The sequence below is a fragment of the Trachypithecus francoisi genome, unplaced genomic scaffold (assembly GCF_009764315.1).
Source record: "Trachypithecus francoisi isolate TF-2019V2 unplaced genomic scaffold, Tfra_2.0 Lachesis_group3, whole genome shotgun sequence".
In the NCBI taxonomy this organism is placed as follows: domain Eukaryota; kingdom Metazoa; phylum Chordata; class Mammalia; order Primates; family Cercopithecidae; genus Trachypithecus; species Trachypithecus francoisi.
Genome location: NW_022681468.1, coordinates 293,561 through 309,390, shown reverse-complemented (window position 1 = coordinate 309,390; position 15,830 = coordinate 293,561). Strand labels below are relative to the sequence as shown.

Below are 15,830 nucleotides of genomic sequence, written 5' to 3'. Positions count from 1 at the left end.
AGACTCGGTGTTTCAGATCCCCCAGGTCATCCCAGACCCACATGGACCTGACAATTGTCGATGTGGTGGGAGGGGTTGCACTGAACGGGCACTCTCTGTGCTTCTGAGGGAGCCATACTCCAGGCAGACATCACAGTCCCGACTCGGTGTGTCCTTCCAAGTATCCCTGCCCCTCCTGCAGGTGTGATGCTGATCCATGCATCTTCCTCCCATTCCTGGGTAGAGGGTCTTCTCTTTTTTTCCCATGTCTTCTTCCAGCAGCCACTATGTCTTCCCACTGATGTCTTCAGCTTCCTCTTTTCTGCCCTTCCCAGCAGGATGAGGCTGTTTTTTCTGAGGGAAGAGAGAAAAGGCGGGAGATGAGGCTGTTATTCCTGAGAAAATGGACAGAGCTTTGGGGCTTTTCTTTCTTCTATCCCAGTTTCTATGAGTTCCTCCAGTGCCTGTAACACAGAGGTGTTAGTGGCTTTGCCCCAGTGTGTTAATTATTCGGTAAGGTCGTGGTGGTAGGGGAGGTGGGTCTGGATGCATTTCAGCTACAGCTGCTGTTCCGCTTTCCCACACAGAAACATCTTGGGAGGGAGGGTGGGGGAGATTTTTGTGATGTGTCCTCAATCCTGGCAGAAAAGGTTTCAAAAGTAGTAGGAATCCCTCAGTTGTATGTCCTCTGATAATTTAAACAATAATTTCCTTATTATACTCAACTCTAAACAATCTGAAGAATATGTCTAAGTTAACCCTGCATTCACTTACATGACATTTGCTGGCCTCTGCCTCAGATAAGGTCATATTCTCTTCCTGTTTGTTCCTGCAGGTCACTGACTTTCACAAGATGTAAGGTCCCTTGCTTGTCCTATAACATCAATAATCTGATGTTTTAAAGAAAATGTGCTAATTTGCAGCTCAGTAAGGTTAGTTGTTGTAAAAATAATACATTTTCTTCTGGGATGCCGGCATCTCCAGGCTGAGTAGAAGCTTTATTTGTAATACTCAGAAACTGGAAATAACAAAAATTTTTTTTTTTTTTTGAGACGGAGTCTCGCTCTGTCGCCCGGGCTGGAGTGCAGTGGCCGGATCTCAGCTCACTGCAAGCTCCGCCTCCCGGGTTCATGCCATTCTCCTGCCTCAGCCTCCCGGTAGCTGGGACTACAGGCGCCTCCACCTCGCCCGGCTAGTTTTTTGTAGTTTTTAGTAGAGACGGGGTTTCACCGTGTTAGCCAGGATGGTCTCGATCTCCTGACCTCATGATCCGCCCGTCTCGGCCTCCCAAAGTGCTGGGATTACAGGCTTGAGCCACCGCGCCCGGCCTAGAGCTTACTATATAGTAGAAAACATGCAAATAGGGTCCTCCCTCTGCTGATGAAAACCAGCCCAGCCCTGACCCTGCAGCTCTGGGAGGGGAGCTCAGCCCTGGGATTCCCAGTAGTTTCCACTTGGTGACCAGCACTGAACACAGACCACCAGTCATGGAGTTTGTGCTGAGCTGGATTTTCCTTCTTGTTGCTATTTTAAAAGGTAATTCAAAGTTATCTCAATAACTAGAGATGTTGAGTGTGAGGGGACGTGAGTGAGAGAAACAGTGGATTTGTGTGGCAGTTTCTGATGCGGGTGTCTCTGTGTTTGCAGGTGTCTAGTGTGAGGTGCAGCTGGTGGAGTCTGGAGGAGGCTTGGTCCAGCCTGGCGGGTCCCTGAGACTCTCCTGTGCAGCCTCTGGATTCACCTTCAGTGACCACTACATGCAGTGGGTCCGCCAGGCTCCAGGGAAGGGGCCGGAGTGGGTAGGATTAATTAGAAACAAAGCTAATGGTGGGACAGCAGAATACGCCGCGTCTGTGAAAGGCAGATTCACCATCTCCAGAGACGATTCAAAGAACACACTGTACCTGCAAATGAACAGCCTGAAAACCGAGGACACGGCCGTGTATTACTGTGCTAGAGACACAGTGAGGCGAGGTCAGTGCGAGCCCAGACACAAACCTCCCTGCAGGGGCGCGCGGGGCCACCAGGGGGCGCTCGGGACTCGCTGAGGACGGGGCAGGTCCCGGGAGCAGGTGCAGGGGGAGGTTTCCTTTGTCCTCAGCTGGAAAGTCATGTTTGTATTTGCAAAACACCAGCATTCTTGGCTGTGATAGTTTGTTACTTGTATTCATAGTGAATATATAATCGTTACTATTTAAATTTTAGCATTTATTAAAGTTATATATTTTAAATATATACTTTCAAGAAATAAACAGTTCTAATTATTTGCACCGATTCTTCCAGAGTTTTATTAACATTTGCTGGCATCAGCAACCACATAACTATAGGGATATAAATTTATACGCATAGAAAGATGTATAGGCCGGCGTGGTGGCTCACGTTTGTAATCTCAGCTACTCAGGAAACTGAGGCAGGAGAATTGCTTGAACCCGGGAGGAGGAGTTTGCAGTGAGCTGTGATTGTGCCACTGCACTCCAGCCTGGGCGACAGAGTTAGACTCCATCTCAGAAAAAGAAAAGAAAAGGAAGAAAAGAAAGAAAAGAAAAGAACAGAAAAGAAAAGAAGAAAAGAAAACGTAGACCTATTCATGTGTGTGTAGGCATTCATATTAAATATTACAATAAAATAATTCTGAAAATATGTCCTAAAGAATCAAACTTAAGGATGAAAAAACTGTAAATTATTAGAGTAATACATAATTTATTTCAGTTGTTTTTAATTGTTTACACGAATTGATTTCTGTTTGTTTATTTAAAAGTGGCATATTGGTCATTTCAAAAGAGCTAAGAGTAAATTTCAAATATTGTTGTCACAATAAATGATAAGTATTTGAAGTGATTAATGATAATTATCTTAATTATTTCTTAATTATCTTAGTTATTCCATATTGTATTCACAAATCATAACATTGCTTCTTACCTTGTAAATGTAAACAATCATAATTTGTGAATTTACAATAAATTTTTTATTTTAATTTTTAAAATTTATCCTAGATCATTATCTTTTTCTTCACTTCCAGGTCTCATTGGATTTTCTCCACAGCCCACCTGCACCCTTGCCTTCTGAAGGCTTCTGGGAGTGGCTGCTGGATGGGCAGAAGCAGATGCCTCATGTGATTCCACATGACCTGGAGCCTCCTTCTCCTTGGATTAGGCCATTTCCTTGGGATCACAGGGCTTTTCATTATCTTCACCCAGTGCTGTAAGAAAGTTACGTCACACTTCAATTCGTCACGCCTTACTTTACTTTTCTAAAACAAGATGAAGGTGATAATGTTAATAGTAAATGCATCACAACCAAATAGGATGAGTCCTATTCCATGGGACAGAGTTTCTTATCAGGACTTTAAATTAAAACTCTTTTTCTTCCCAGTTTCAGATATGTCTTTATCAGGAGTTTGAAAACAGACTAATACATGAGCAAATGATACAAACAGATACTTCTCAAAAGAATACATACAAGTGGCCAGCAAATATAGTTTTAAAATGTTTAGCATCAGTAATCATCAGAGAAATGCAAATAGAAAAATGTTCTGATTTCTGTCACTATAGGTCCATTTTTCTTGTTTTGAACTTCATATAGATGGAATCTAATATTATAGATCATTTTTTGGAAGGGGCTACTTTTGTTATTCGTGAGGTTCATTCATGTAATTTCCTCTATCAAGGTTTTCTCATACACACATAGGTACTCATACACATATAGATATTTCATATCTGAATCTGTCCTTCACATAAATAAATGAGTTTATTAAGTAAATAAATCAGTTCATTAAGTGAATAAGTGACAATGGGTGTCTCTATTTTCCTGTCGATGGAATTTAAGTTTGTTTCCAATATAAATATGAACAAATCTGTTATAAATATATTTGTACAAGTTCTTCTGCTTATATTCTCACATTTTTATTGATAAAATATGTAGAAATATAAATCTGCATTATAACTTCTCAGCTTTATGGAGCTGTAACTGACAAAATTGTATGTATTTAAGGTACATCACTTGATGTATTGATATCCTTGGGGAAATGCACATCATGATCAAGGTAATTGGCATGCCTATCATCTCAGAGAGTTATCATTTTATGCCTTTTTTACTGTGTGTTTGATAAGAACACCTAAAATCTACTCTTCTGGTGAAAGATATGTTTATAATACAATATTCATTTTCATAGTAGCATTGCTGTAGGTTTCATTTGGAGAACTCCTCGGCCTATGTATCAGGCCGTTCTCACACTCCTGTAAAGAACTACCTGAGACTGGGAAACTTATGAAGAAAAAGCAGTTTAGTTGACTCAGAGTTCCACTGGCTTAACAGGAAGCATTACTGGGAGGCATCAGGAAACGTACAGTCATCATAGAAACTGAAGGGGAAGCAAAGATCCTCTTCACATGCTGGAAGGGGAGAGAGAGAGAAAGAGCAAGGGGTGATGTGCCACACTTTTAAACCATGAGTGAAAACTGTATTACAAGGACAGCAAAGGGGAAGTTTGCCCTCATGATCCAATCACTCCCCCTCAGGCCCCTCCTACAATACTCGAGGATTAAAATTTGACATGAGATCTGAGTGGAAGCACAGAGCCAAACCATATCATTCTACCCTGGGCCCCTCACACATCTCATGTCCTTCTCACATTGCAAAATAAAATTGTACCTTCTCAACAACCTCCCAGTCTTAACTCATTTCAGCATTAACACAAAAATCTACAGTCTGAAGTCTCCTCTTAGACAAGATAAGTTTCTTCCACCCATAAACCTGTAAAATCACAAACAAGTTAGTTACTTCCAAGATAAAATGGGGCACTGGATAAATGTTTCCATTCCAAATGGGAGAAATCGGCCACAATAACGGGGCTACATGTCCCCATGCAAGTCCAAACCCCAGCAGGGCAGTCATCAAATCATAAAGCACCAAGATAATTTCCTTTTAGTCCACGTCTCACTTTCACTACACACTGATGCAAGAGGTGGGCTCCCAAGGCCTGGGAAGCTCCACCCTTGTGGCCCTGCAGGATAGAGTCCCCATGGCTGCTGCATTCATAGTCTGGCATTGAGTTCCTATGGCTTTTCCAGGCACACTGTGTAAGTTTTTGGTGATCCTCTTCTCACACATCCATTAGGCAGTGCCCCAGTGGGGACTCTGTGTAGGGGATCCGATACCATATTTTCCTTCTGCACTGGCCTATTAGAGGTACTCCATTAAGTCTCAGCCCCTGCATAAGACTTCTGCGTAAATATCCAGACATTTTTCATATATGATCAGAAACCTAGGAGGAGGTCCCCAAACCTCAGCTATTGCCTTATGTGCACCAGTAGGCTCAACACCACATGGAAGCAACCAAAGCTTAGGGCTTGCACCCTCTGAAGCAATGGCCTGAGCTTTAACTTGGCCCCTTTTAGCTATGGGTGGCCCAGGAGAGACAGGGATGCAAGGTGCCATGTCCCGAGGCTGCACAGAGCAGTGGATTCCTGGGCCTGGACAACGAAACCATTTTTCTCTCCTGGGCTTCTAGACCTGCCACAAAGATCTCTGGAATCTCCTGGACACATTTTCCCCACTGGTTTTGTCATTACTTTGCAAATTTCTGCATCCAGCCTGAATTTCTCCCCAGAAACTGAGTTTTTCTTGTCTACCACATGGTCAGTCTGCAATTTTTTTTCAACCTTTTATGCTCTGCTTCCATTTTAAAGAGACAGGGATGCCACAAACATTCATTCATAATAATCCGGCACAAATTAAGCAAAGTCAATAACTGGATGTTTTCATTCATTTTTTCTAAAAATCAGGGGCTAAGCACTGATATATTTGATAACATCTGTGACTCTCTCCACAGTTTTCTCTTCTAAGGATATGATCTGGTGTGGCAGTTTTCTTAGCTTCAATGTTACCTCTTTTTGCATTAACTTCCACCTTTATATTTGCCAGGAATCTGGGATATAAGAGTGCTTCTAAGGGTTCCCTAACTTGCCCATTTTGGTGAGTGTTCCAGAATATGTGAGACGCTCTTTTGTTTACAAAGCATCCCGAAGTTATGCACTGCCCTAAAACCTGTGTAGTTCCTACGTTGACAAATTGGAAATTCTAATAAATACAATCACTTCTGCCACCTGGACTGATTTTACATCATATAGAGGACTATATTCTAAATGAAAGCTTACAGCAATTTTACAGTCATTAACCTAGAGTTTTACTTTTGAGGCACAACTCATAACAAATAATATTAGCTCGAGGTTCTCGGTGGAAGTGTCTACATGTCTTGGGTGTCCAGGCTCTTCCCTATTAACATGAAGCATTTATGAGCACAGCCATAGTTTCCAGCCATGCTTCTCCCTGTCTGCCTATCACCACAAACTATGACCTCACCTGGAACTAGGGTTAATTTTCAAATAATTTATTTTTTTAATCTTTATGCCTCTAGATTATTATGTGAGGCTATTTCAGTAGAAAAATAAAAAGAGCATTTGAACTGACTAAACAACACAGAAAATCCCTAATAAAATGCAAATCATAGACGTGAGAGGCTCTAGGCCTGGAAAATGCAACAGTTCATGTATGCAGGTAGTTTCTTTGCCCTACTTTACACCGATACACCCAGCACGTGTCACACACAGATCACACAGATGTAAGGGTCACACACAGATGTGAAAATTGGTGGGAATAGGGGAGGAGATGATTCTGCAATTCTCCTCTGAAGGACCATGAAACCCTGGACAGATCATCTCCCCAGTCTCCATGACTGCACCACGTGCCCACATGGACACTCATCCCTGATAGGATAAGATGACTCCATTGATAAGGCTGAGCTTTTTAAGATATAAGTTACTAGAGACTGACATTGAGGTTTCAATAACTAATTTTTATAACCTAAATTTAATTATGCCCACACTGTTACCTCTTTCTTCCTTAAAAAATTGCTTGCTGTGATTGAGTTTTAGGAAGATTCCCAACGTTCACAACCGAGCTTCCAAGAGCATATTGAGAGCAGAAACTGAATGAGGACAGAGAAACCCGTCTTTACTGTATTCACCACTAAATTCAAGTAAACTCAGCACTGCCTTTGATGACTGCTGCTTCTCTGCAGAGTTCAGGTTTCTACTTCTCACAATTCCAACACAGACGCTCCCTCTTCTCAAATGTTGGCCTCCACTGGCTTTAAGGTTACACTCTGTTCTTAGCTTGTTCTCTGAACCATTATATGAGGGTGGTGATGAGCCATTAAGTGGACATTTTATATCTTCTCAACATGAATCCCATAGCCTGTCATGAATTATTCTTCTGGTCATGGTAACTGCATTTTCTTGGCCTGTTCATTACTAGTAATATTCAAAGCCATTTCATTTAAATCTTTGATGATTCATTTTTTTGTTGCGTTGACACTTTCTCTTCTACTGAGTCTTCCCACTAGCATTATGACATGACCTAGTACCCAGGCTCAATTGTCATTAGTAATAACCATATATATCAAAATCTATACATTCTTTTCACAGTAGACATAATTTTCTCTTTTCTGGGGATGAACATACACTGCTGAACTACTCCACTTTAAGAACATATAGATAATTATGACATTTTCATTTACTTGAGTAATAAGTTATATCATCCTCCCTTCAAATTCTTTACTCCCAGAAGACCTGGACAAACTCTTTTGCATCTGTTCAAACCATAAACTCAGAACCACATGGTGAGTAAAGCTCACCTGGTTCTGGACATTGGGTGCATCTGTTCCCCTCCAGTGTCCCACAGCACCTCAGCCACTTGTCCAGGTTCTATCAAGAAACTTTTACCTGCACAGTAAAGGAAACAATTGAGTGTAGAGAGAACCTACAGATGATAGACAATATTTGAAAACTATTCATATGACAAGGGATTACTATCAAGCATATAAAATAAACTCAACTCAACTGCAAATCATAATGTGATTAGTAATGGGTGAATAACATGAATAAACATCTCTCAAAAGAAGACATGCAAAGGATAGATAGATAGATAGATATGTTAGTATATATACCTACATCTATTGCTAGAAATCACTAATATTCAGAAAAATGCAAATTCACAATGAGGTATCTTTTCATCCTCATCTTTGCTAGAAAGTTAGAAATGCAAAACTAACTAAATAAATAAATAAGTAAGCAAGTAAGTAAGTAAGTAACAGAAGCTGGCCACTGGTGGAAATATAAATTAGTCCAGCCATCATGGGAAAAAATAGAACCACCATATAATTCAGCATTCCAACTGCTGAATATATATCCATTTAAGTAATTAAAAGAAAAAACTAATATTGAAGAGACACATGTGTCTATACACCCATGTTTATTGCAGCCCTAATCAAAATAGCTTAGATATGAAATCAATATATGCACCCATCAACAATGAACGGATAAATAAAATGTGACATATTTACAAAATGGAATATTATTCAGTCTTAAAAATGAAATTCTGCTATTTGAAGAAAAATGGATGGAACTGGGCACCATTATGTTGAGTGAAACAAGACAGACACAGAAAAATAAATACTGCCCTTCTCAGTGTTATGTGGAAATTTTCAAAAGTTGATATTGTAGAAGTAAATAGGAGAGTAGTGGTTATGAGATGCCGGGAATGGGAGGAGACTGAGAGATAAGAAGTGGTTTGTTAACAAATGCACAATTACAGATAGACAGGAGGGATACACTCTAGTGTTTTTCAGTGCAGTAGGGTGACTACAGTTAACAATATATTGTACATTTTATGTTTACAAGCAGTCAGAAAAGAGGATTTTGTATGCTACCAACACAAAGAAATGTTAGTGTCTGAATTCATGAATTTGCTCATTGTTCTGACTTGTTCATACCACATGGCACACACGTATTGAACTATCACACTGTACTCCGTAAATATAAATAGCTATTATGTGCCAACTTAAAAAAAATCCCTTTAATTAAAAAGGATTTTATTGGCATGCATTACAAATGATTCAACACAGAGGCAGGAAAAAATACTACTTTTATTTGAAATAGTAAATTTCCTAACAGCGTAGTTACATTCATTTGCACCAAAATGTTTATTTGATCGTGGTGTGCATAGACAGACTTACTCATAGAATAATATATTTTAATTTCAGACTTCTACTTAATACTGTAAATGCAAAAAATTTTAAAACAACTAAGTAAAAAAAAAAATGAAGTTGACAAATGTGAGCGTGGTGTGTGATGTGTGAGCTTTTTCTTGTGCACCACTCTGTCCACGGTGGGTGTGTGGCATGTGTGTCTGTGTCTGTTTCTGTTTACTCTGCTTCGGGTTCTCCGTGATTCTCAGATCTGTAGTTCAGTGTCTTTCACAAAATTTGGACCATTCTTAGCCTTTTTTTTTTTTTTTCAAGTACTTTCTCTGTATTTATAAATTCTCCTTTTCAGATTTAAAGTATACATAAAGTATACTTTTTGATATTAATGTTTAGTTTCTTTCCTCACTCTGTTTTCCTTTGCAATTTACTTTGTGAAATATCTAGTGACATTTTAAGTGCGTGGTTTCATTTAAAAGCTGAGCCAGCTCTACTGAGGAGGGTGTCCAAAGCTTGCTGAATATTTATACTGCATTGCTTCTGATTTCGTTTGCATTTCCATTTGATTCCTTCTTAGTGTTTTCATCTCTCAGTTCCCTGTCTAGTCCTGCATTATGTCCACAGTTTCTTTAAGAGATTCTTACATATAATTATAGTTCCTTTACATATCTTATTTAATTAAATAGTTATAATATCTGTATCATTTACAAATCTCATGCTGATCATTCATTTATTACAACTTTGGTATTTCTCATTAATATATGTAATAATTGTTGACAGCCACACATGTTGGGTTGGACAGTTGATATTGGCTTGCTATTTGATTTTATGCATTTTCTGCCTGTATTTGACCACACTTTAACTTTGCCGGGCCTTTATTGTGGAAGAGTCTGTGAAACTTATCAGAGTTACATTTGAAATTTTGCAGTGGACGTCAGAGTTAAAGTATTTTCTTCTGTGTCCACCAGAGACTTCAGATCCTCCAGTGATAATGTTGTTTTTCTTTCCTGCTTGGCTTTGCCTCTTCACCTCGTTTCTTCCTCCAGAGAATCATGTTCAGCTCCCGAGGGTGGATTAAAATGTTATTTAACTGACAATTGTGAAATTGGTAGAAAGCAATAGAATAAAGGGAGATTTTCTGACATTTCATGGGTTCATATTGTGATCCTGAGTCTGGGTTTGAGCTTTCCAGTGTTTCTGAATTTCCTCCAGATGAGATGTTGGTCTGTGTGTTCTTGCTCTTTTTCCTCAGGTAGAGTCCTCTTGTTTTCCCCAGTTATTGCCTCCCACAGCTCCAGTGTTCTGTTGTGGTGTTATCACATTTGGGATTTGCTGACCTGACCTGCAGATTAAGGCTCTGATAAATAAGAAAGAGAGGGGAGGTAGTTCTCAGTAGAATTTAGGTGAAGAACTCATTTCCCATCTCAGTTCCTGAGGGGTTGCAACAGTGCCCTTAAGACACTGGTTTTGGTGGCTTGCCCTGCAGAGTAATTTCCTAGTTCTGCCATGGGGATGCTGGAGGTGGGTCTGAATGCTTTTCAGAAGTGTGGGCTCTTTTTCTCTCCCAGACACACATGTTGGGACAGAAAGATTTTTGTGACTGTCTACATTTTTGGAAAAAGGAAGTCAAGAGGATAGGAAAACTCTTCAGTCTGTGGTCCCTTAGAAATTCACACTACAACACATTTTCCACCCTTGACTTCAAGCAATCCATTGTACATGTGTGTTTATATCTTGTAATAGACGACATTTTGAACACCATACTCTGCTTCAGTTCAGCTCATACCCTCTGCAAAAACTTTCCTCTCTCGATTCTACATTTGATGTTTACCTTAAAACTTCAAGTATCTCAAGTTTTTTTAAAAAATTGGTCCCTTGCAGTGGCTTATGCCTGTAATCTCAGCACTTTGTGAGGTTGAGGCAGGTAGATCACCTGAGGTCAGGAGTTCGAGACCAGCCTGGCCAACATGGTGAAACCCTCTACTAAAAATATATTTAAAAAATTAGCCTGATGTGGTGACAGGCACCTGTAATCCCAGCTACTCAGGAGACTGAATCAGGAGAATCGCTTGAACCTGGGAGGCAGAGTTTGCAGTTCGTGCCATTGCCCTCCAGCCTGGGCGACAGACTGAGACTCCATCTCAAAGAAAAAAGAAAAAGAAAATTGCAAAATTCCAGCTTCTCTATTTATCTGCTATTGTTGATGTCGTTGTTGTTAAAAAAAAAAGTAAATACATTAGTCATCTATGTACATTTCCAAGTTGTGCAGCAGATTTTTTAGTAAGATCCAGAGTAATAAAAGAATGCAAATATTGTTACACTGCTTACTAGAGAAACAAATTATGATAAATGTGTTCACTGGAATACTACCCACCACTTATAATAAGTTAATGCCTGAGACACAGAACAACCACGTAAAACATCTAGGTATTTATGTTGAGTAAAATAAGCCAAACAAATAAGAAAATATACCATGTTACTCCCTTTTTACAAATTTTGATAAATAAAAATTTATCTAAAGTAGTATAAAGAAGATCAGTAGTTGCCAGGGAAAATGCTAGAAGAAGGGAAGGGGAGAGGAGGAGGAATATAACAGAACAAGAGGGGAAATGTTGAGAAGAATTCATTCGTCAACTTCCTTGATAATGATTACTTATATCATGTTTATTAATTGGACATTTTAAATATGTGAAGTTTATTATCTTTATATTAAGGCTCATAAAATGTATTACAAGCCAACACATTGAAACATAAGGAAGGAGTAATAGGCAGAAAAATATGTTAAATATCAGAAGTACCTGAAAATTAATGTGCCTGGATCCTAATTTTCCTCATATTTTCAGGTGAGTGCTGGAGTGCGGCAACATCGCACATGCTCTTACTACAGAAAGTGGGTTCTCAAACCACACCGGGCACATCCAGCTTTGTACTGAAGTTGGTTTAGCAGTCAGAGGCAGTGATGAGGAGCACAGGGTCAGATACTGGGGTTCACTCATCCCAGACATGAGCTCCTAGATGCATACAAAGCCCCCTCCATGTGTGGGTTCACTTCCACATGTGTTAATGGAGAAAATATTGACTGATACAGAACATAATTTACACGAATATTTAAACATGAAATAGGGTGATTATCACAGCACAATTTCATAACAAGGAGGCATATTTTCCAAATACCATCATTGTCCGCAAACTTCTCAGGGCACTGTCTTCTGATCTGGGTACAGCCTGCTCCTCAAGAGTCCCAACCGAGGGCTGGTTATATAGTAGGAGACATGCAAATAGGGCCCTCCCTCTACAGATGAAAACCAGCCGAACCCTGACCCTGCAGCTCTGAGAGAGGAACCTTGGCCTTGGGATTCCAAGGCATTTCCTCGGGGTGACCAGCCCTGAACGCAGAGGACTCACCATGGAGTTAGGGCTGAGCTGGGTTTTCCTCGTTGCTATTTTAGGAGGTGATTCATGGAAAACTAGAGAGATTAAGTGAATGTGCATATGAGTGTAAGAAACAGTGGATTTGTGTGGCAGTTTCTGATTAGGATGTCTCTGTGTTTGCAGGTGTCCAGTGTGAGGTGCAGCTGGTGGAGTCTGGGGGAGGCCTGGTACAGCCTGGGGGGTCCCTGAGACTCTCCTGTGCAGCCTCTGGATTCACCTTCAGTAGCTATGAAATGCACTGGGTCCGCCCGGCTCCAGGGAAGGGGCTGGAGTGGGTCTCAGTTATTGGTGGTGATAGTAGTTACATACACTACGCAGACTCTGTGAAGGGCCGATTCACCATCTCCAGAGACAACGCCAAGAACTCACTGTCTCTGCAAATGAACAGCCTGAGAGCCGAGGACACGGCCGTGTATTACTGTGCGAGAGACACGGTGCGGGGAGGTCAGTGCGAGCCCAGACGCAAACCTCCCTGCAGGGGTCCCCACGACCACCAGGGGGCGCCCGGGACACTGAGCTCGGGGCTGTCTCCAGGGCAGGGGCAGGTGCTGCTAAGGGCTGACTTCTGTCATGGTCTGCGGCTGCCTCATTGTCAGATTTCCCCAGGGAACTTCTCCAGATTTAGAATTCTGTACTAACAGTTCATGTCTCTAAATGCAAAACTTTTTTTTTTCTTTTTGTTTCTGTTTTTTGTTTTTGTTTTTTCCAGGACACATCCTCACCTCCACAGAAGCCACAGTGTTACTTACTTTGGGGGCAGAAATAAGCCTTTCGTGGTCAACAGGATGAGAGCCCTGAGGAATCCCAGGGAGATCTGGAGAGTTTTTTCCAGTTAGAACCAGGGCAGAGACCTCCATGGGAATCTCTGATTAGAACAGGTTTTGAGTTCTGTCGGGAGCCAAGAGAGAGGCTCGCCCAGGACCAGGATTCTTAAAACCTGATGGTTTTCCCGGCTATGCCCCTTCATCTTGTAAAACTGTGCACATCTGACTCAGACTGATTCAGTTGACCCTCTTTCTGCTAATCCATCTTCCTTCCCTGTAAACTTGATTTTTGAAATTCCTTTTCTTCTTCTCTTCCCTGGAAACAGAGAATGTGTTTTCTGTAGTCTAAATGTCAGGGCTCAGGTCTGCAGGACCTGGGTAGGCTGAGTGGACTTTCTCACTCACCCTTGCCTGCACTCTCCTACTGTCTTCTGTGCATGGAGACATTTGGAAAATGAAGTGGACATTGGTCATGAAGGGAATAATACTAGTTTTCTCCAATGGGATACTGATGTAGAGCTGATCTTGTGCTTCTCACACTGTCACAGAGTTTGGACTCTCACCTGTGACTTTGAGGAGAGCTGAGGATGAACACTCCATGGTGCTGTGGGTTCTGGGTAACAGTAATTGTAGGGTCTGGCTAGGCAGCCTGAGATCAATACTGCTGCCCATTGGGAAAGACAAGCTGGAATTCCTGGGAAGACCTGCATCTGCCATCCACCACGGAGTCCCATCGTCTTCTGTTACGCTCTGACTGAATCAGCCCCACCTCGATTATCTAGAACAGTCTTTATGACTTAGGAAAAAATAATGGCAGGCTCTACTAACACCTGTATTATGCCATGGAAGCAGCAGCTAGGTTAGTGTGTGATTGAGTAGATGAGACTGTGTTCTAGTCAAGGTGACATGTCAAATTGATTGTTGCCATTATGATATTTTATTTTATATTTGGCAGTATAATCATGTTCATATTGTAAATATTTTTGCTACATTGTGTCAGAGGTTTTGGAACTGGAACAACTCCATCTTGAATAGGGGTTAGGAAAAGTAAGACTGAGACCTGCTGGGCTACATTCCCAGTAGGCTAAGGCATTCTTAGTCACAGGATGAGATAGGAGGTCTGCACAAGATACAGGTCATGAAGACCTTGCTGATAAAGGTTACAGTAAAGAAGCTGGCCAAAGCCCACCAAAACCAAGATGGCGACATAAGTGACCTCTGTTCGTCCTCACTGCTCATTATATGCTAATTATAATGTATTAACATGCTAAACAACACTCCCCACAGAGCCATGACAGTTTACAAATGCCATGGCAACATCAGGAAGTTTCCCTAGATGGTCTAAAAGGGAGTGGAGGAACCATCAGCTTCCAGAATTGCCTGGGGGACACATGAATAATCTATCCCTTGTTTAAATATAATTGAGAAATAACCATAAAAATGGACAACGAGCAGCCCATGCCACTGCTTTGCCTGTGGAGTCGCCATTCTTTATTCTTTTACTTTCCTAATAAACTTGCTTTCATTTTTCTTTGCCAATTTGCCCTGAATTGGGACCACATTCTGGTAACATTTGTGTTATTGTTGGTTTTCTAATCAGAAAACTTCAAGACTGGATGAAGTTTCCCTGCATTTTTGCAAGTAGATCCACCCCTTTGGGAGAAAATGCACAGTGGATGGAATGAGGTTGGGAAGCTGATGGCACATGATTGAAGCCTGTCCCTGAGCAAAGGAGAGAGGGAGGCTGGATTGGGTAGAAAGTTCCTATATTTCTGTACTGTGCAAGGAAGGTGCAAAATATAATTGGGTCTTATGCAAGTCAGTGCGGCCTCTCAGGGGATCCTCATGACTCCCAGAAATAATGGCTCTGCTTAGGAATCACTGAGGAGTCAGTCCTTTCATTAGAGTAGACCACAGGACATGGGCCTCAGCACACACCATGCCACAGATGTCAGAAAGCAGCTGCTGGGAACCTGATCCACCTGCATTTTGCTGCCTGTAGGAGGAGGCAGGGAGGTGCATTCTCAGAGTCAACACACTGTTTGTGGATTTTCATAGAGAACACCTGCTTTTACTTTATTTTATTGGAAAATATATGAACTAATGTGCACCTGCAAACAATTGTAATTTTCACATTTATTTCAATTTCATTCATTTATAGTTCTCCAAGAAGTACTGGCACAGAGCTGCATTATTCACAGGTGTTGTTCAATGAATCCAAAACATGCATTTTCCACTTTCACTGGTTTTTCTGCATGTGCAGAGACCTTCAGTAGGGCACGTCTGGCCATTATCCACACTATCTCCTGTGTCCCTAGGGAAAGAGCAGAGATTTGTCTGACTGTAGAATCTGGGGTAGGAGTCTGCACACCTCTGAGCCTGCAGAGAAGTCCAGCGAAGTTTTATGGAGTCAGAGGGCTATCTCATGTGGGGGAACCTCTAGCTTCCCCACTGCCAGAGACTGCTGGCCAGCTGTAATTGAGGGGTTCAGGATTAGAGCACCTGGGAGCCTATCTCATCACAGCTCTGTTACGTAACTTACCACTATCAGACTGCAGGTAACAACTCAATCTTGATTTTTCTGACCCTATTATGTCATCTTATTCATTTGTAAG

The 15,830-nt window shown here is 41.2% G+C and overlaps 1 gene segment (V, D, J or C); it reads left to right on the top strand.

Moving 5' to 3' along the window:
• Window positions 1-1,373: 1,373 nt before the first annotated feature.
• Window positions 1,374-13,089, top strand: LOC117069597. The segment is given in 2 exon segments: window positions 1,374-1,515; window positions 12,575-13,089. Coding segments are annotated over 2 exon segments (564 nt in total).
• The last annotated feature ends 2,741 nt before the right edge of the window (window positions 13,090-15,830 follow it).